Below are 22,246 nucleotides of genomic sequence, written 5' to 3'. Positions count from 1 at the left end.
ATAATCGACTGGTCATACTAATATTCTCCTGGATTTGACATGCCTTCTTAATCAAATTACTAGACAGCCATAAACTTCAAATACATCACACCTCAGGCCTTCACAGAAGCAATTTAACAAAATCAGTATCTACATATGCCCACAACTTTTATTCAGGGTTGAAATAAGAGTCCTATGAAAATCATGTTTTGTAAAACTGCTACCAAAAAATGCTATTATGCCATTTAATTGCTTTTTCATAAAGAACCACATTATATATTCCTCTTAGTGCTAGAAAAATACTAGTAAAAAATTTCTCCTCTAATGGCATGTTCCTTTTAATCAAATAATATAGATATTATTCCTGTTTCTTTTTTGTTTGGCTGACAAAAAGTTGAGCTAAGTCTGGCTCTCAAGCATGATGAGAACCCTTAGCCTAGCTCTGCATGCTTTGAGTATTCCTAACACTTATTAATCCCTCTGCCATTTCATTTGTCATTTACTGTAAATCAGTTCAAATTCTTCTGAGAAATAGGGAGTATAAATTAATAAATAAAAGTAACTGAAAATAACAGACAATTTGTATGGATTAAAATAAGAATGGTTCATGGAACATCTGCTCAGAAATAAAGTTTGAAAAAGGTAAACTTCTAACGAATCAAACCCTTGTCCTTTTCTATTTCATTTTGTCCTAGTTTCTAAGATGCAATGTGATTTTCTAAACACTGCATCCTTACAGAGAAGAGATAACCTAAAGTATTAGTCATCCTGAAGCACTAATGTAAGAATTATGAATTACAGGTACACAACTTTTCCCATCAATCATATGCATTGGTTATTTAGGAATGGAATCATTTATCCTCTTATAATCTGAAGATGAAAGACAGCAGATGAGAATAGATGTCCCAATTAAATAAACCATTAATTTCTTTTTGATAAGGGCTAAAATCTAGAGTTAAATCAGGGATCCTTAATGTGATAAATTTTTATAAATTCATATATTTAAGTCAGGGATGAAAGATGCCTTGGTTATTTTAGGAGCTGCTGAATACAACTGTACTATAATTATCTAAGTTAGGACAGGCCTGCTTCCAAATTTACCTGATGAGAGATGGAAGGTTGCTGGATGGGCCCCTGCATTCTAGGGTTTGGTAAACCCACAGGTGCTGGCCTCCGTTGCACCTGTTGCCTCTGAGCCATTACCTGTTGCTGCATATGCTGGAGTCGTAATTGAGCTAGGCTGATCTGTGTTGGAAACTTGGATAACTGGTTTGAAGATAAACCACCTGGTGGCTGTGAATTCTGTTCCGTGACAGGATTCTGCTTAGGCATTTGTGGTTGACTCTCTTTATCTTCGATTACTAAAGAACCTAATTAAAGAGAAAAGGTTAAGTTCTAAAGATTTTCTGGTAGTGAAATACCGTATTTTGTAGGGCTATTTTTACTGATCTTCAGAATTGCCAAGGAACTTCTTTTTCTCTCAGGAACCCTTTATACTCTTAAAAATAGAAACCCCAAAGAGCTTCTGTTTATGTAGATTCTATCAATCAAAATTTACCATATTCGAAACTAAAAATGAGAATTTAAAACATTTTTCCTCACTAATTCATTTAAAAGTGACAACCCATAATAACACATTTTTATGAAAAAATACTTATTTTCAAAAAAATGTAGTGAAGAGTGGCACTATTTTACATTTTCAAACATCTCTTTAAATGTCTGGCTTAATAGCTGAACTCTCATACCTGTTTCTGCATTATCTACTATATTGTTTAAATATATGAAGAAAATCCGGCCATACATGGATATGTACTTGGAAACAGGAGGCCTGTCATTACCTGAAGGAGCCTCAGACCCTACTTTGAGGACTGCTGTTGCATATCAAAACACAACAAGCAAACCTGACACTGGATCTAAAAACAATACCACAGTATTTCTGATTTAGTTATCTCTCAAGTTCTTTACACCTTCACAGAGTACACTGTTAGTTCTCTGATGGAGAATACTCTGCCTTATAACTATACTGTTAAGAGTTTAAAGGTACCTCTAACAGGTGTGGTCCAAGCATAAGGCAAAGCTTGATTTCTTCAACAGCAGAGACTCAGATAAATGTTTCTGATTTAATAAACATTTGTATCCTAAAAAATATAGTTATCATTCACTAAATACTTACTCTGTATTAGATACTGCGACAGTAGGTCTATGTATAAAGTCCTCTGTACAGATAAGGGATTTAAGGTTCAGAGAGATTGAACAACTTACCCAAAGTCACAAAGACACTAACTGAATATTCATCCAAATCAACATTTTTCCCTTGCAGTCTTCTATAACATGTTTCTCAGAAGCCGTAAATAACCAAGTTTGGGAAACTTGTCTCCTTAGAAGATTTAAAATGTAAATCTCATTGTAAATGGCAATTTACAGAGCTGTATAGGACAGCTCTGAGAAGTCCTACAGTAAAGGATATTGTTTTACAAACTCCTCACAAACAGATGTTTTTGTTTTCGCTGTAGACTTATCTAAAACTATATCCATTTATGTGTATACAGTTACACATATTCTTAATTTTATTTATGTTTACATCATGTGGTCTATGTTTTAAATGATATGCTTACAAGTACATACAATTCTACATATGACTATTTGTGTGGATATATAACTGTGACAGGTTCTCTATATAGCTGCATGTATGGTGGAGGGTAGGAGATAGTTAACTTATATACACGCTTTGTATTAAGATGCTTCTTTTTAGTTACATAGGTGAGAGTGTGTATGATTCCAGTTGCTTGCTATGTATCAATCAATCAATCAATATGTGCTTCTAGACTGAGCTGCAGGAGTCAACTTACGACCTTTCCTTCAAAGGGTCACCTTATTACCATTCCTTATTCTTCCCGTGTATGAATGAGGTTTGTGTAAGCCTATTTCTTCCTTTCCTGGTGTGTTCTGAGAGCACTGGTTCTCTCTCCAGCCGTTTCTTCCTTTCTTACCCAGAATCTAGCTTAGGGAATGAGAGAGCAACCATCTTTCAAGATTTTGAAACAAAGTCAATGAGCCCAAAAACTGTCATCAAAGGGAATACTGGTGGTTGATGAAGAATGTATATGGAATTCTTAAATTTCTGTTTCTATAGTCTCCCTGTGAGAAATTAAGAAAGGAGGCAAAAACTGAAGACTTTTTCTACTAGCACATAATGTAGCAAGTACTGCCTGCAAGGATATTTGATGTTACCAAATGATACCATAATGATAGTCTCCCTTTGTGATAACTCAGTGCACTCTAGTACTTAAAATTTGGGCACTTATCTGTACATATGGTACACTTCAGTTAGGAGGTTAAAAATTATATAATAATTACATAAAAGGCAAAAGAAAAAATGAGAAGTCTTCCCTAGCTAGATAAAGCAAATGAACCATTAGGTGCCTGATGACTGGCTCTCAAGAGTAAGTAAGCCAATATTTGTATGAGAAGTCCTGTTTTAACAGAAAACATTCTAAATATAAAAAATCCTATATTAATGGCAGTCACAAGTCAAGAGTTTTATCAACCATTCTGATAAGTATGTAATTAACAGTACAAGCAAGATTCTATGGGAAAGAAAAAAACTCCTAAATCCAGAAATCTAGACACCCTGTGAATCAATATAAAGGATGTTTCATATCATCCACATATTTACATGTGTGTTTATATTCATGCATGTGTCACGCATATACACATGCTAATGAAATACTAGTGAAAATTCCATGTACTTAAAACAAGATGATAAACACACTTCAGGGGTGGAAGGGAATACATTTTCAATAATCTCATAATCATTAAGAGTTCCAGAAACAAATGGCACTTTGAGAAAATGTACATAACAGCCTACCTAAATTGATAATATTTTGAGCCCAGAAACTAGGATCACAGTGAAATTGGATGGTATTGTTGGTCACTGGGGAAGCATCACACCTTGCTCGAAGGAGGTGCCGTAACCGGTATGTAATCTAGAAGAAAGCAGAGAGACAACTAAACATCAAAATCTTTATTAGCGGGCTTGCCTGGTAGCGCAGTTGTTGAGAGTCCACCGGCCGATTGCAGGGGACACAGGTTCGTGCCCTGGTCCGGGAAGATCTCATATGCCGCGGAGCGGCTGGGCCCGTGAGCCACGGCCGCTGAGCCTGCGCGTCCGGAGCCTGTGCTCCGCAATGGGAGAGGCCACAACAGTGAGAGGCCCGCGTACCGCAAAAAAAAAAAAAAAACAAAAACAAAAAAACACAAAAAAACCTTTATTAGGCAAGTAATTTATTAAGTTCCCAATAAATACACAAAAAATGGTCTCTGTATCATATGTATGCTAACACAAAATAAGCAATCATATATATATATATATATATATATATATATATATATAAAAGTTATAAAAAAGTGGACATACAACGCAGTTTTCCTTCCAAAACATGTTATTAGTTTTGAGGTACAACTCAGTTAGCTATACTGTTGAATACAAAAAACTAACTTTAACTATCTTAAAGTTAGTTTTTTGAATTATTTAAACTTCACAGAAGCACCAACGAAGTATTTGTAAAATAAAAAATTTTCACAAATTCTGCTGATGGTCCTGATTACTGTTCACTGAAAAAACAGGATCAGGGAACTTCCACAAACTTCCACCACCTACCAGTATTAGCGTTCCCTCCTATCACAATGGATTAACTGGCCACGCTTCTAGCTAAAGCCAATCCTTGCACTCGTGCAATAGTGCCCAACACCCTCTTGCCGACACAAAGACACTGCCCAGCAATTTTCTCCCCTCTCCTGTATCCATCAAGCTTTCCATTTTACTGCATCAGTCCCATTAACACATAAACATGTTTAACTTTTCCCAGCTAAAAACAGAACTCTTGGCTCCTTTTCTCCTGCCATCAACTGCTCTCTTTTCTGGCAAAACTCCCACTTTTCTGCTCTCTTTTCTGGCAAAACTCTTCAAAATACTCATCTATAATGTCCCCCGTTCCTCTCCTCCCATTCCTCCCTGAAACCATTCAGGCTTAGTAGCTTTTCACATAGGTGGTCACTTGGCCCTCAGGGAAGCATTTTCTTCTCTTGGCTTTGAACAAACTATGATCTCATGGTTTTCCCCTTACTTCACCAGCTGCTATATTTTAAGGCCGCTGAGAATAGGTTTGCGTCCCAATGTACCATCTCAGTTTCCATTGTTGGTTCTTTCACATCTCCCACACCAGGAATGTCCCAGGGCTCAGTCTTGCAACTGCTCTCTTTTCTCCTGCACCCACATACTTTAAGTGATCTCATCCAGTCTCATCGTTTATCTGACTCTTAAATTTATATCTCAAGCCTGGACCCCTCTATGAACTTGCACTTCCAACGGCTTGCTCAATATCTCTACCTGATTCTCTAACAGGTACCTCAAATTTAATATGACTAGAAGGGAACTCTTGATCCTTCTCTTCAAGTCTACTTGTCCTATGATCTTCCCCACCTCAATTATTGGCAACACTATTTTTCCTACTGCTTAGTCCTTGGTTCCTTTCTTTTCCTCATGCCTTACGTTCCACCTGTCAGCAAATTCTGTTGGCTCTATCATTAAAAGATATGGACAATCCTACCAATTCTCCCATTATCAACTCTACTGTTACTACCCTGGAAAAGCCACCTCATTGCAGTAAGGTTATAAACAGTCTCCCTTATTTCTCCCTTGCCTTCAACCACCTACAGTTTTTTTTCAGCGGCCAGAGTAATTGTGTTAAACTGTAAATCATATTCTGTCATTCCTCTCCTCAAGTCCCTCCAATGGTTTCTCATCTCACTTAGATTAAAAACCAAAGTCCTCATAATCAACTACAAGGCTCATATACTATTTGGCTTTCCAGTACTTCTGACCTTACTCATCCTAGTGTCTGCTCATTCACTGTGTTCCACCCTCTTAGGCCTACTTGCTGTCCATATCACAAATAACTCCCACCTCAGTCTTTGCACTTGCTGTCTGTACTTGTGCTCTGCCTGAATACTCTCCCCAAGTATCTGCATGGCTTGCTTCCTCACTTTCTTCAGGAATCTGCTCAAATATCACCCTCTTTAGATAGAATTCCATATCTAAAATCACAATCCTACCCCAATGCTCCTCGACTCTTCCCTTAATTTACTTTTCTCTAGAGCACTCAATACCATGCAATGGTCTATACATTTTACTTATTTTGGTATTGTGTATCTCTTCATTAAAATGCAACTTAAAAAAATATTTATTTATTTGGTTGTGCTGGGTCTTAGTTGCGGCTCACGGGTTCCTTAGTTGCGGCACATGGGCTCCTTGGTTGTGGCAGGCAGGCTCCTTAGTTGTGGCATGTGAACTCTTAGTTGTGGCAGGCAGGTGGGATCTAGTTCCCTGACCAGGGATCGAACCCAGGCCCCCTACATTGGGAGTGCAGAGTCTTAACCATTGCACTACCGGGGAAGTCCCTAAAAATGCAACTTCTTGAGGGCAGAGATTTTGCTTTGTTTTCTGTTCCCTTAGTACTCAGAATGCCACCTGATACATAACAGGTATTCAATAAATAATTTTTGAATAAATAAGTTTGCTTCATTCAATTGCTAAATTATCTTAAATAGCTATAATAAATTCTGTGTAAAAAAACGTATTTATTTTGGGACTATGTAGGATACATGGCACAGTGTTTAGCAAACAGCACTCAACACAATGTTCTTTTGCCTAAGTTTTTCTACCTTTCTTAATTTTTTTTGCATCTTCTAATAATTCTCATTATAAAACATGCTCATAATATGCTAAGCAAAAGAATTATGGCAAAAACTTTCCTATGAGGAGTCATAAACCCTGGCTACTGTAAAAGATAAATAAGGATTAATTAAATATACCTGTTGATCCCTTCAGATGTATCTGAACTTAAACTCAGGTTTCACACTGAAAACTTAGCTACTGTTCAAAAAGCAAAGGACAAAATTATTTTAAAAACTATGGAAGATGTCAAAACAGCTTTTCAGATGGCAATACTGTATACTGTCTCCTTTCTATTGAAGTTAAAATAAACTTAAAAAAGAAATTTAGTATTCAAGTTTCCAATCCTGTAAAATATAACATAAGGTTTTGTCTACACTTATTTATAGCTTCTGACAAGAGATGTTATCTGCTACCTTATTTATTTACCATCAATCTTTCATTGAGTTCCTATATATCAAGCACTGGGTAACACAAAATTTTTACCCTTTAAGAAGTAAAAAGTCTAATGAAATTCACAGAAAAATAGGCAAATGTAATAATGGTAGATAAAAGTCAGTAATAGTATGATGGATATATGCATAAGGGCTTTGTAAACACAGAGAAGGGTAATCCAACCCAGTCTTGGTCATGGAAGGCTGCCAAACGGAAACAAAGACACATCTAAACTGAACCTGGTAGTCTCTACAAAGATGAGGATTTACTCAGGAGAAAGAAAAAGCATTCTAAGAAAGGCTAACAGTACCCAGGCAAAAGACCATGACATTCTGAACCCTGAGGACTAAAAGCAAGGAATTGTCGATGAGATATTCAGGAAACATAAGTCTTTGAAGATTAATTATATGGGAGGACGGGGGAAAGGGAGTAAAAAAGATTGTGGATTTCCCTTTTACTACCTATACCTTAACAGCTTCCTAATCACTAGTATTATAGAAATATCTATTGCTAGTAAAAAGAATACTGTGTTTTACTCTCCTGGTCTCTTCTGTCGGTATTTCTTGCCTTCCTTCTAAGTAATATAAGGATAAACTCAATGTTTAACAGATGACAGAAGAATCCTAAGGAAATACTGTGAAAATGTTTTAAAATATATTTAAAACTGGACTTCTGAAAGGATCCTGCTATTCCAATGGGTTTGGTCTTTTACTGATTATAATTCCTATAGCAAAAAAAAACGAACTAAGAATTACAAGCTAAGCTTGAAATTTCAGGCCAGCGAGACGTTTCTTTTTAATTTTTAAGCATATAAAAGCCATCATTAAAAAAAAATAACCTTAGTAAACATGGCTATATTTATGAAGCATAGAAGCTGTAAAGGACAGAATTGCATAATATAGTGACTTTCAAATTTTCTGAGGTTAAAAATCCTTCTAAATGTTTAAAAGTAATCACAAGCCTTAGCTCTGCATTCACTATAGGTAACTTATTTTACTAGCTTTATCTGTTGCTAGTGATGCGATTGGGTTCCACAGGCTTTTAAAAATTAAAAAACACAATTTAGTAAATCAGGAAGCTGGTAATACTGGTTCCTTATGCTTCACTGTGTTTATTTTCTCCTGTGTATAATATAGAGACCAATCTTCCTCTCTCCTATTTCAAGAGATCATTGTGCAGATTAAGTAATCCCATCTTCGAGTTTTTACTGTTTTCTTTGTCTTATAATCACAAACAAAATCATAGAATAAAATCAGAGAAACAAATTCTTAAACTGATAAGGAGACTGAATATCTGATTGTGTGAATAACATGCTTTCTTACACACATACAAATAAAAATATTCATAATGGGTCTAGTTGAAAAAAAGACAATGCTCTCATTTTCTCCCTTTATCCGTTTTGTTTGACTTACAGGAAAACATAAGTAACAGAGAAGGTATGTACTGTATAGAAGCTGTTTTTCATTAGACCAATGAAGCAGTAAAAAGGAAGAAAAAGACTCAAGATTGACCACATCATTGATAATTATGAAAGAAAATAATCTTAAGTGTTGAATACAATTCATGATTAGGAATACTTATATAAATCAGTTTTCTAATAAGTTACTCAATATTTGAACCTAGTTTACAGAAGTTCATCCTGAAGTGCATTTCCTTATTTCAAAACGGTCATAGAAAATTCCTTCCACAAAACTGAATGGGTGAACAGAAAACAGATTTGGATGTCATAATTTGATTTCAAAGTGTAAATCTCTGTGGAATCTTTAATAAAATAAGAGTAAAGCAGGAGATTTTAAGAATGCTTATGTGGTGTGACTTCCACGGCTGAATGTCTTCTAGATCCTTTGCTACTAAAGGTGGTCTACGGAGTAGCACAGCAGCATCACCTGGGAGCTCGTCAGAACCACAGAATTTGGCCTCACCCCACATCTACTGAACCACCTGATTAGTATGCAGTGACCATATTTTCAGTAGCAAGGTTCTAGACTATTCTGAAAACAGCTGAACAAATGAGAGCCACTTTTCTCTAGCAATGGGGTTGAAATATCCAGCACCATATATCACTGACAGAGTAAGAAACGCAGTACAGACAAAAGGAACACAGCCTCTGGGTTCAGGTGTCCAAGCTGAGTGGCCTTAGGCATGTTACTTAACTCTGTGCTTTGGTTTCATTACCCAAACAATGGATGGATAGGTATACCTATCTCATAAAAATGATGTAAATGTTTAAATAAAATATTACATGGAAATGCTTAGGATTAGTGCCTGGCACACTACAGGTGATCAGGAAATGTTTACTCTTATCTTTATTGTTAGTATTAAGTTCAACTGCCACTAAGAGAAAACTTGGAAAAGAACAAAACAGGAGGGATGATGGTAGATTAAAATTGAAGATACGCCTCAATCATGGCAATATAAGATTTTTTAAAACCAAAATATTTAGATTGATAAAAATTAGAAAAAGGTAAAAAGCATTTAAGTACAGACTAATGAACATTTCTAAGTTTTAAGCATTCTAATAATTCCATTGTTTCTCTCTGTATTTTGATAGTATGTTAAATGCCATACTTAGTTTATCTTACCAGTCGCTTGCTATAAAGTAATGCTGTACTGCTGCCACTGGAAACTGCCCATTTAGAAAAATGCATGACATGTTCCAACTGTTTAGAAAGTCCAGCCACTTCCTGCTGCTGTTGCATAAGTTTCATCCGATGATCTTTTGCAAGACTCTGAAAAAAAAAGTTTCAAAATTAGTTCTGCATGTAATATATATTTTACTGGTCATCGTCAGATTACCCAATTAGAATAACCACCACCTCTAAGAACCCAGGTGATAGCAACCTATCCCTTGGTACAAAGGCTCATTCTCACTGAAGTAAAAACCGTTCCCCCAGTGCTGTAGCCACCACCAACGCCACCCTGCCTCTGCTGCCTGCCCCTTCTCTACAAGGCCCTTGGTCTGGTTGTACATATTTTGGGATGCAGGTTTCTGTTCATGCATCTTTCAGTATCCAAAGAGGTACAAAACCGTGGATTAGCTATAACACAGTAAATGCCCATTAAATTCAATACTCACAAATAAAATAGATGTACCATCCAGCAATCAAGTAAGGTTACCAGATCACATGATTTACTCAAGCACATGATTTCACCTTTTAGGCATTCTTATCCTGATTGCAACTAGTTTGTGCCAAGTCATGCCACGTGGTAGACAACATTTATGCTTTGTGTGTAGTTTAAAAAAAAAAAAAAAAAAGGAAGCAGGCTTCCCTGGTGGCGCAGTGGTTGAGAGTCCGCCTGCCGATGCAGGGGACACGGGTTCATGCCCCGGTCTGGGAAGATCCCACATGCCGCGGAGCGGCTGGGCCCGTGAGCCATGGCTGCTGAGCCTGCGCATCCGGAGCCTCTGCTCCGCAACGGGAGAAGCCACAACAGTGAGAGGCCCGCGTACCGCAAAAAAAAAAAAAAAAAAAAAAAAAAGAAAAGGAAGCATATAATTTTTGTCTATTGAAAATTACCATGGGAACCAATTGATATAGTGACTAATGGTACCAATGCACTCAAAAAAAATACAGAAAAGCAGACTATAGAATTTCTCTAAGGGAATTATACAAGCAAGAACATAGGTTAGTCAAAAGTGGAAGAAAAACCCACTGAACCTGTGCTATTTTAAAGGTCTCTAACCCCAAATCTCCTTTACCTGGCAAGGAAAGGAGGAGAGAACAGGACTTTCTACTAGCTCTAAAAAAAAGTTTAAAAGTAAAATTGCTACACTCCAATATGGAATTATATTCTCAGTAGAGAAAATGAACCTAGATCCTGGCCCTAGTTGGTTTCAACTTTGGAAAATACACATATGCTAAACTGAATTAAGTCATTGCAGTGACTATCAGTGGCTTTGTCGTATCTAATTTTAAGTCCAGAGATAATTTACTTATTAGGCTATTTCTGACCTCTGTAAAAACTAAGCGTTACTTTGGACACATTCTAGAAAGAACAGAAATTCTGTTGACTTTTAGGGATGTTGCAAATTGAGAATCAGAAGCCCAAGTTTCTTGGTCTTCTATAGTAACAAACTATTTGGGTCTGGAGTCTTAGTAAATACTGACTACATTTATTTGCCTTAAAGAAGGATTCTGTGAACCAGGAGACTGGGTATGAAGACTGAAAAGCATTTTTAAAAGGTGCTGCAAAAATTATAAGTCAAGGGCTTCCCTGGTGGCGCAGTGGTTGAGAGTCCGCCTGCCGATGCAGGGGACGTGGGTTCGTGCCCCGACCTGGGAGGATCCCACATGCCACAGAGCGGCTGGGCCCGTGAGCCATGGCTGCTGAGCCTGCGTGGGCAGAGCCTGTGCTCCGCAACGGGAGAGTTGATTTAAAATAATACTGATGATGAGGTTCATCCCTAGAGATTTGGGGATGTGGTCATCTTTTGTTCTTTATCTTGATTTTTAAAGAACTCCTCAAGTGATTCTGATTTACAGTGAAGTTTGGAAACAGCCACAGCAATGTGTGCACTATTCATCTCTGAGAAGCAAATCTATGTGACATTTGATTTTAAGCAGAGCTTTGAAATCTTTTAAAATAGTTTAAATGCTTCTATCTAAAGTAAAACCCAACCAAACAAACAAAAAAAACACACCACCACCTGCCCCCCAGAACCTTGAAAACACAGTTACTGTAAATGTATTCCTCCTAGCTGAATACTTTTTCACTAAGTATTTGTTTCCAAGAGGAGAGAGAATTATTTTGGTCTTTGTTTCCTGTATGATTGATAAACCATGGGAATGACCATGCTTCCCCAGGAGGAAGAGAACCTTCTGACAAACACCTTATAATTTTGTCAACTATAACATAAAGATGTCGAACTAAATTTTTTCTATGAGGATTTTTTTTAAATCTCCGAACATCAGGATTCTTTTATTCTCTTCTTAATTTGCTCCTCTACTGTTAAATTCTTTTTGCACCAATATATTAAATGGATACCAAAATATCATGCAATTAATATTATGTTAAGATACTATGTAGAAGTTGTAACCTCATGTTATTTGAGTCAAACACTGACTCTGGATCTTGCCTTCATGAATGTAAGAAAGCTGATTAAGTTAGTAATATTTTTCTTACCTGCAGTGACAAACAACTATCTTAAGTGCCTTGAGCATCTCCCCCTGAGTACTGCTTTCACAATTAAGACTGCTGAGGGCAGGAGGCACATCCTTTTACCTAATTTCTCATAAGGTTAAATGTATATATTTGAGAACTAAATATAACTAACTTAATGTAACTTTCTGAAAAACTTTGCTCAGTTGCACTCCTCTGGTGACCCAAAGCTGTCAATTCAATGAATCTCTAAAAAGATTCATCTCTTTACATCTCTTTAATATTTACTAAGCTCCTCCTTCAAGCAAGGCATTATGCTTTGTGCTCTGAAGTAAACAATAAGGATTAAGACATTCCTACTGTATCATAAAGCCGTAAACTGTCAGCTACAAGGTAGAGCCTGAGAATGGAGAAAAATATTACTGAATCAAATGTAAACAATTACATGAAAAAGGCTGTGATTTCAAATTCACAAATACACGAGAAAATACTACGTTAAATCACTACAACATACTGTCCCATTAACAGTAACTTACCTCAAGCTGATGCAGTAGAGCTTTTCCTTTTTTATTTATTTCTACCATCAATGTAAATATGGCAACTTTAATATCCTGTTCCACCTGCTTCTGATTTTGATTTACTTCAATTATCCTGAAAATTAAACAAAAGGGGGAAGTCTAAAATCTAAAGCAGAAGATTTGTTTTACAATATGTAATATTGATTTTCTAATCCCTAAATTAGACCAAAAAGTTTTCAGCTCTTAAAAGCTCAGCTTTTTCTAAGGGTCCTTCAGTTTAAACAGACTTTCTTGAAGATGAGATAGCAGAAATATTAATTCTTCCAAAAGACATAGTCAATTCAATCTTAAAATCGAAATGTATAAAACTGCAAGAGAATGAACACATCTTAAAACATTATTTGGAAAGATTATGACACCTGGAAAAATTCTCAGCCTAAAAGGTCGGACAAAAAAATGATTTATAAACAAGATAAGGAAAACCAGGACTGAATGAGTTCTACTGTATTCACTGCAACTAAGAAGTAGAAAAGCTTAAATGTGTCACTATTATCTTAGTCATCTGAACTGTTACCCATTCATTATATCTGAATAAAAGCAGAAAGACGATAATAGTAGTTTGCTACTTTTAATAGCACATTTGTCTTGAAATAAGCAGCCAAATAACAATATGTTTTTATCAACCAGCATATACATTTTTTCCTTTGATGAGAGAAAATGGGAATGCTATTTTCATGGAGATCAAGATGGATAGGAAAAAAATACATAGCATTATACCAGAATACCTTATAAAAGCAGAAATAGAATAATGAGGCATCCACCATCAAACATTCTGAGATAAACAAAAAGCTTTACTTCTAAGGTAGATAGCTAGTGGGAAGCAGCCGCATGGCACAGGGATATCAGCTCGGTGCTTTGTGACCGCCTAGAGGGGTGGGATAGGGAGGGTGGGAGGGAGGGAGACGCAAGAGGCAAGAGATATGGGAACGTGTATATGTATAACTGATTCACTTTGTTATAAAGCAGAAACTAACACACCATTGTAAAGCAATTATACCTCAATAAAGATGTTAAAAAAAAAAAAAAGCTTTATTTCTTCTGCCTGCTTATCTTCCAAAACTTAAGATGAAAAGGGCAGGGATTTTATTCTCTGTTGGAAATTCTTTTTTTTTTTTTTTTAATTATAGTTGATTTACAACGTTGTATTAGTTTCAGGTGGACAGCAAAGTGATTCAGTTATACATACATATATATATTCTTTTTCAGATTATTTTCCCTTATATGTTATTACAAAATATTGCGTATAATTTCCCTGTGCTATACAGTAGGTCCTTGTTGGTTACCTATGTTATATATAGTAGTGTGTATATGTTAATCCCAAACTCTTAATTTATCACCCCCCCACCAACACTGGAAATTCTTCAAGATAATTATTTGATATCAATATTGGCTAGAGGATCAAGGAAACCAGATAGGTCTAGGAAGCAAACCTCAAAAAAAAAACAAAAAACCCCAACAAAACAAAAAACCCAACTAATTTAAATCCTCATGATGGTAGAACAGGATGAAAAAGGGACAAGTAATGCCATGTTTGCACATGCATAAAGATGAATTAATAAGTCATTCCAGTAAATTTAATCCTTCTATAATCAGGTAGCTATAAAGATACAAAGAGTTAGCACCTAATCCAAAGAGTCTTTAATTTTTACCACAATTCAAAAATTAAAATCCTTCCACACCATAATGTATTATTTTGTAAAAAGAGCATAAACTACTACTACTAAAAAAAAAAAAAAAAAAAAAAAAAGGTAAAAAAAAATTGGAAAATTCACACTATGTGATTTTAAGACTTACTATAAAAAGCTCTAGTCATGAAGAAAGTGAGGTATTAGCAAGAAAGAAAAGCACAATGGAAAGAGAGTACAAAATAATCTCACACATATATGGTCAACTGATTTTCAACAAAGGTACCAAGGCAGTTTAATAGCAACAGGATAATCTTTTCAACAAACAGAACAAGTGTTGGAACAAATGAATATTCATATGTTAAAAAAAAAAAAGAGTAAACTCTGGCCCATAGGTCATACCATATACACAGTGAAAGTGTAAGAAAAAAGTCAAAAGGGTGAATTTCATCAACGGTGGATCGTTTACATAAAATTAGTTATTTTACAATTACTACTGTTTGCCACTAGATGGTAGAGATTATCTACCCTTATCATTCCATAAATATTCATTATATATTTTCAATTACTCAGATACAAAATTTTAAACCCACCAATTACATCAATTTGGCAAAAATACAGTACTGCTATTAGAATACAACAAAGGAAATAGTATTTGGTCAACTACAGTTCTCAAGAGAAAGGTAAAATGAAATGAGAGCTGATAACAAAAGAATAATAGAAACTAAAAGACACACAAGAGAACTTTTATTATCACAATGTATAACAGATGTAATAATAACACCAGGGAGTCAAGAAAAGGTTAAATTATGTTTAAAATCTCCTTTAAGGAAAGCAGGTAAGCCAAGGAATTCCTTGGAAAAAAGTACCAAATGCCCCACCCTAGCCATGTTGAAAAATGATGAGTAACAGATTGTGACGACTGATCTTAAGGAAGATGAACTACAAAAAGGCTGATATACTTTTCCCTATGAACAACATTCAAAGCCCCTGCAAGGCCTCTCTTATTCAGGCTCTTTCTAATAAGCATTTCTTTATCTATTTAAGCAGTGACATGTTACTTTCATGTGCAAAACAACAAAAGAAAGGGAACATGGGATTTCACAGGTGTTGTAAAATGTCAGCATGTGCCTCAAATGGGATGCAAAGGGGGGTACTAGGCAAACTCCCTCCTCACCACAGAGGTCAATGGTTTGCTCTCCAATCACTGAATTTTAGGACATGAGCCTTTGGACAGTTGATGATTTACCCCCTTGGAGGACAAACAGTATAACAAGCAATATGTAGAAGCTGTTTAAGTATTGTATCTGACAAGGAGTAAAAGGTATGTGAAACAGTTTAACAAGCCCTGTCTCCTGGTGTTCTATGATCTCTGCCTCATTGCAGTTAAAAGCTGACAGCTCAGGGGAGGCATCTCTAAGTCTAGCAATCCTTAAAATAGCAATTATGTATCTAATTAAGTGTTAAAATATTTTACGGTACTATAAAAATAGTTTTGTTTTTAAATCCTGGCATTTCTTGGATAATTGGAAAACACAAAATAATTAAAAATTAATACTTACTGATAAATGAGCTGTTATTAAATGTAGCTTATTACCGTAATAGTTTTGAAATTTCATGGCTGAAAAGAATACTTTCCAAACTTCCCAGAAATCCAAAGTTTCTGGAAAAGTCTTATCAACTATGTGTTATTAGACCCATCCGACCGCTTACTTGGATGTACTTCACCATGAGTTAAGTAAAATGTCTGTTCTTAAAGTTAATATACTTAACACATTATATATAGATGATTTAAGTAATACCATAAATATAAATTTACCTGTTTTGGATCTGATTTCCTGTGAATTTTATGTATTTTGTTTTTTCCATCAGTTTGGTGATTAGTGTATCTATGATCACTTTCTGGTTCTGAAAAGCTTCTTCTATAAATTGATATCTGAAAAAATAATAAGCAATTTATTTCACACAAATGTCTGTCTAAAATGAGGAAAAGCCTCAAATAACTAATAGGAAACTATTTATGAGTATAAAGGATATAAATAATAATCTTTTTAAAATACCAAATATATCCACAGAAGGCAGGTCCCCCCCCACCACCACAAATTCTCTCTTAAAAAGGAAGGAGTCTTTACAGATATTAATCATGGACACTCTGTTTTTTTAATTTCTATTTTTTAAATAAATTTATTTATTTTTGGCTGTGTTGGGTCTTCATTGCTGTGTGCGGGCTTTCTCTAGTTGTGGCGAGCGGGGGCTACTCTTCATTGCAGTGTGCGGGCTTCTCATTGTGGTGGCTTCTCTTGTTGCATCTAGGCGTGTGGGCTTTGGTACTTATGGCGTGCAGGCTCAACAGTTGTGGCGCACAGGCTTAGTTGCTCCGCAGCATGTGGGATCTTCCCGTACCAGGGCTCAAACCCATGTCCCCTGCACTGGTAGGCGGATTCTTAACCACTGCGCCACCAGGCAAGTCCATGGACACTCTTTAAATAATTTTTAAAATCTGAGAAAAACACATTCAATCATTCAGTTTTACAAGCTTAACAGGCTCCCTTGGTGGACCCGGCAAAAAGTAATCATAGATAAATATCTATGTAGATTTATTAACTATTTTGCAATTTTATAATTATGAAAGTTTGATGCTTTGTAAACAAATATTTTGAAGATCACTTTTAAATAACAGGCTTAAATATACCTTTCAATATTCATTGTGCTACAGGTCACAAATAACAAATATTGCATGCTTTTAATAAATGGGGGGAAGTGAGGTGATGGGGGTAAAACTCCTGATGTTATGCCTTGCATGTGACAAAGCTTCAAGCAACAATATCATAAAATACCTAAATTTTAAAAAAATTGACTTGAAAATTAAGATAACAACCTCTGACAAACTATGTAAGATGACTCTAAAGGAGCTCTAGAGAAACAGATGATGTGTAAGATACATAAAAAGAGTTTTATTAAAAGTTTTTCATAAAAGGCACAAAATACATTATTTTACATGATGTGATTTAAAAGTGTGAGTGTAATTAAATCAGTAAGTATTATAAGTAGGGTTGCCAGAGTTAGAAAAAAGGGGGAACACACAGTTAATAATATTTCTATTGGATTTCTTTTATACATAATCATATCGTTTGTAAATACTGACATTTAAAATTCTTTCTTAGGTGCAAGTTTTTTTATCTTAGTAAACTTTTTTTTTGTTATACACTCTTTGGGACCCTAATACAATGTAATTATTAAATGAAATGATCAAACTGGTCGTCTTTATTTAGGTTTATCCTAAACTCAATGCAAAAAATTTACAATATTCCATTATGATGTTTTCTAGCTCTTTTCATAGATAATCTTTATCAGGTTTGAGAAATTTTCTTTTATTCCTAGTTTGCTAAGATTGTATATCATGGATATACATTTTTTCTTGACTGTTTCTTCTGCCTCTGTGGAGATGGTCATATAATTTTTCCTTTAGTCTTTTAACAGGACGAATTACATTAATGATTTTCAAAGGTAAAATGAACTTTGTATTCCTATAATAAGGCTAACTTAGTTGTGATTCTATTATCCAAAAATCACAATGCTCCTGGACTTGGTTTCCTAATGTATTTCTTAGAAATTTTAAGTTCATTTCATGGGTAAGACTGGTTTGTAATTTTCGATTTTGATTTCTCATAAAACAAGTTGGAGAGAATTCATTCTTTACCGTTCTATGGACAAGACTGTATAGGAAAAGCATTATTTTAACCTTACCTAGTTTGTAGATTCATCAGTGAAATCATTTGCGTCTGTAGTTTTCTTTGTGGGATTTACACTAAAATAAAGGACTGTTCTGATTCTCTATTTTATATTGTGCTAGTTTTGGTAAGTGTATTTTCTAAGAATTATCCCATTTCATGTAAAAATTTTCAAATCTCTTGACAAAAAACCTTTTTATATTTTTAAATGCCTGTAGAAAATGTGGTGATACCCCCCCCGTTTTCACTCCTGGCATTGGTTTTTTGAGTCTGCTTTCTTTTTAATCATTCATAAAGAGATTTGTTAATCTTTTGAAAGATCCAATTTTTGGCTTTGATTCTGCATTGTATTTATTGCATCCTTTTTGCTACTTACTTTGGGTTTAATTTGCTGCTTTTTCTAACTTGAGATAAATGTTTAGGACATTTACTTTTTATCCTTAATATCTAATATATGCATTAGCGACATATATTTTCCTCTAATCATGGCTTTAGCAGGATACGTCAAGGATAGTATTTTCACTATCATTCAGATAAACATATTTTCTAATATTCATTGGAATTTCTTCTTTGATGCTTTAAATTTATTTTTACCTGCTTATCTTTGAAATAATTTCAAAGTTAGATTTGCAATAGCACAGAGATCTCACATATACCTTTACAACGATTTTCAAATATTTCCTCAGCAAAGTCCTTTAACTCCTTAATAATTAGTATGCATTTCCTAAAAACAAGGACATTCTATTATGTAACCACAGTATAATTACTAAATACAGGATAACTGACATTGAGATAATACTTTCATCTAATCTACAGACCATTCTCCAATTATGTGATTTGTCTCAATAATGTCCTCTATATCATTTCCCCTCTCTAGTCCAGGATACAGACCAGGATCATAAATCATTGTGGTTTTTTTTTTTATCATTGTGTTTTGATATGAATTACATTTCTTCATTTTCCAATATATGGAGATTTTTCTCATTTATTACTGTTTTCTAGATTGACTGCATTGAGTTTACACAAGAATTTATATGATTTCGATCTTCTGAAATGTTAAAACTGCCCTGGCATATGGTTAATTGATTTTTTCCTTTTTTATGTTTGGAAATAATGTTTATTATCGGGTGCAGTGTCCTTAATGTCCATGAGCTCATTTGCTAATTGTGTTTTTTGACTCTTACTGAAATATCCTTACTGAGTTTTAGTCTGCTTGTTTTGCCAATTACTGAGAGAAATATGTTAAATTTCCCACTATGTGGATTTGTCTCTAAGTTCTGTCTTTTTTCTTTATATTTTGTAAGGCTATGAGGAATATAAATTTAGAACTATTATATCTTTTAGATAAAAAGAGCCTTTTATTGTTATAAAGTTTCTCTCTTTATCTCAAATAATGTACTTTGATATACCAGCTCACCTTTGATTAGTGTTTGTATGGCACAGCTTTTCTCATCATTCTTTTTATATACTTAGGTTTTAGATGTTTCTCTCACAAAAGCAAGTAGCAGATTCTCTATTTGCTTTCTTATCCAGCCTGGAATCTTTTAATTTGGAACATTTTATCCATTCACGTTTATTATAATTACAAATATATTTAGAGATATACCAACTTATCAAGTCTCATTAAATCCCATTTGTTCTTTGTTCCTATTCTCTTTTTTGGCCTGTGTTTAGCCTAATTGTTAATTTTTCTACTTCCTCCCTCTGTTATCTTGATAATCATATTGACTTTTACTATTTGTTTAGTGACTACTCTATGCATTAAAAAATGCAGATCTTAACTTATCATCTAAGAATAACTTGTAGTTTACTACCTTCTTCCTAAGCAATGCATGAACCTTAGAACATGAACTCCATATCCTCCTAACATATCTGTGTGATATTTAACACACACATGACACATCAAGACATTACTGTGTAAGTCAACATTTATTTAGATTTACTCATACTTATCATTTCAGCTGTTCTTTCCATCATGCATCACCTACCATTTTTATTCTGCCTAATGTATGCTTTTGTGAGTGTTTACTGGGGATAACTTCTCCCAGTTTATTTTGTCTGAAAATGTCTTTCTTATAAACCTTCATTTCTGAAGAATATGTTCACTGGGTATAGAATTTTAGTTTTATAGTATTTTCTTTTTGCACTTCAAAAATATTACTTTATTTTAAAATTATCCTGCTGGGGAGTTATGGGGCTTCTTGAATATGGGTTAGATGTCTTTCTTCAGTATTACAAAGTTCTAAGCCATTATATTCTGCTCTCAAATGTTGCTTCCTTCCCATTCTTCTGTCTCTTTCTTGGACCTCAGTTACACCTTGTGTTACATCTTTTCGATCCCTCTTCCATTTTCCATCTTTCTGTTTATCATGCTTCATTTTGATGTTTTCTTAATTTTCTCCCAGTTCATTAATTCTCATTTCCTGGCATGTCAGATCTGCTCTTAAACCCTCTATTGAGTTAATTTCAGTTACTGTAATGTAAGTTCTAGACATTGTTCACATTGTCTTATCTCCTAGCATATTTGGTTATTTCTAATTGTGTGCTGAACCATTTTGTAAAACTCATTATTAAATAAATCTGAGGTCTAGGATGATGTTTTCTTCCTCCAGGGAGGATTTACATTTTATTCTAACAGGTACCTTGGGGCACAAGCAATAAGATTTCAATTTAATCCAACTTTGGGTAGTGAGAAGATCTGATTCTGCACTTTAGTTCCAGTGAGGAACTGTAATATTTACTAGCTAATTCATCTTTACCATAATAGTGTAGGCTTCCAGAATCCCAACTCAAGGCAAGAAGAAGCCTTTAACCCCTGTGACCCTGAACTCCAATCCCTGTCTTTCAGCCCTGTGAGCATATTAAAAGCACCCCTCAACCTCTAGGCAAATGCTTCCAAGGGGAAAAAAGCCTGTACCATTCTTTGGATTGGGTTGGAGTCCCCACTCCAACCCAATCCTGGTCCAATAATTCTTTATTACCAAGCTCTAAAAATATCTTATCAATGATTTCTGTATTTTGTCCATGTTTTCTAGTTACCCTCACTGGTATGGCTGGTCCAAATTATCTAGTCTGCCATTATTGGGAGACCTTTTTCAACCAATTATATCTGTATCAGTTTATCAGAATCTTACTGTTTAATTCAGTTGTTGCTAATTCAAATGCCTATGGAGGACAGGTTTAAAAGTAAGCTTTGGTAGGAACTATGATGAATTAGAAGAGCATGCCCATCCTAAAGACGAGTAAAGTCAATTCCAGTCAAATACTGACATGAAAGTATTGAATATATGGGACCTAGGGCTAAAACAGATTCAATTTTCTTAAAAAACAAAACAAAAAAACCCAGAAAACAAAAAACAAAACCAAAGCCAGAGATCTAAATGTTTTTTTAAAATGTAAAATCTTATTTACAACGCTGGCAACTAATTCCATACAGTTTAAAAAAGTGCGTCAGCCAGTGGTTCTCAGCTAGGCTGATTTTGCTGCCTAGGGCATTTGGCAACGTCTAGAGACATTTTTTGGTTGTCACAACTGGGAGAAGCCTACTGGAATCTAGTAAATGGAGGTCAAAGGTGCAGTTAAACACCATACAATGTACCAGATAGCCCCTACAACAAAGGCAGCAGCACCAAAGTTGAAAAATCTTGAACTAGGCCAACATACTGATGGCCAAACAAAACATTATTTGCAGACGGCCGTTTGGCTGGGGTGCCAGCAGTCGTCTAGTCCTCATAAAGCTGTATTATAAATCTATGTATGTAGGAAAGATGCAGGTACCTGTGCTCTTTATGTTCTAATAACTGGCAGTCCCGACATGTCAGTTTGTCACATGTTTCACAGTAAAGTTTCAGCTGCTCCTTCTTATGAAAAGGACAAAACACTGGTCGCTGACTGGTCACACCAACTGCCTCTGTAGAGACAACGGGAGGCAAAAGAAGAAAATTAACATAACTGAATAGTAAATAATTATTAGATTGTTCATTTAAATTAAAGTCCATTGAGATATCAAGGAGCTACAGTTTCACTGATACCACCATTACCAGCAGGTTTTACAGATAATAAAAT

At 35.1% G+C, this 22,246-nt stretch overlaps 1 protein-coding gene across 2 annotated transcripts in view; it reads right to left on the bottom strand.

Annotated features, from left to right (window-relative positions):
• Window positions 1-22,246, bottom strand: part of TRIM24 (tripartite motif containing 24) — an 89,691-nt gene that overhangs the window by 21,833 nt on the left and 45,612 nt on the right. The window contains exons 4-9 of one of the 2 annotated variants that reach the window (XM_065883540.1): window positions 21,959-22,091; window positions 16,270-16,386; window positions 12,784-12,898; window positions 9,730-9,876; window positions 3,848-3,965; window positions 1,081-1,349 (exon numbers count right to left, since the gene is read on the bottom strand). In XM_065883540.1, the coding sequence (XP_065739612.1) occupies window positions 1,081-1,349; window positions 3,848-3,965; window positions 9,730-9,876; window positions 12,784-12,898; window positions 16,270-16,386; window positions 21,959-22,091 (899 nt within the window). The remainder of the gene's footprint in view (window positions 1-1,080; window positions 1,350-3,847; window positions 3,966-9,729; window positions 9,877-12,783; window positions 12,899-16,269; window positions 16,387-21,958; window positions 22,092-22,246) is intronic. The other variant, XM_065883541.1, reaches the window with a different exon arrangement.

Source organism: Phocoena phocoena, chromosome 9 (genome assembly GCF_963924675.1).
Source record: "Phocoena phocoena chromosome 9, mPhoPho1.1, whole genome shotgun sequence".
NCBI classification, from domain to species: Eukaryota; Metazoa; Chordata; class Mammalia; order Artiodactyla; family Phocoenidae; genus Phocoena; species Phocoena phocoena.
Note: the sequence above shows the minus strand (reverse complement) of the source record. Positions and strands in the feature narration are given on the sequence as shown.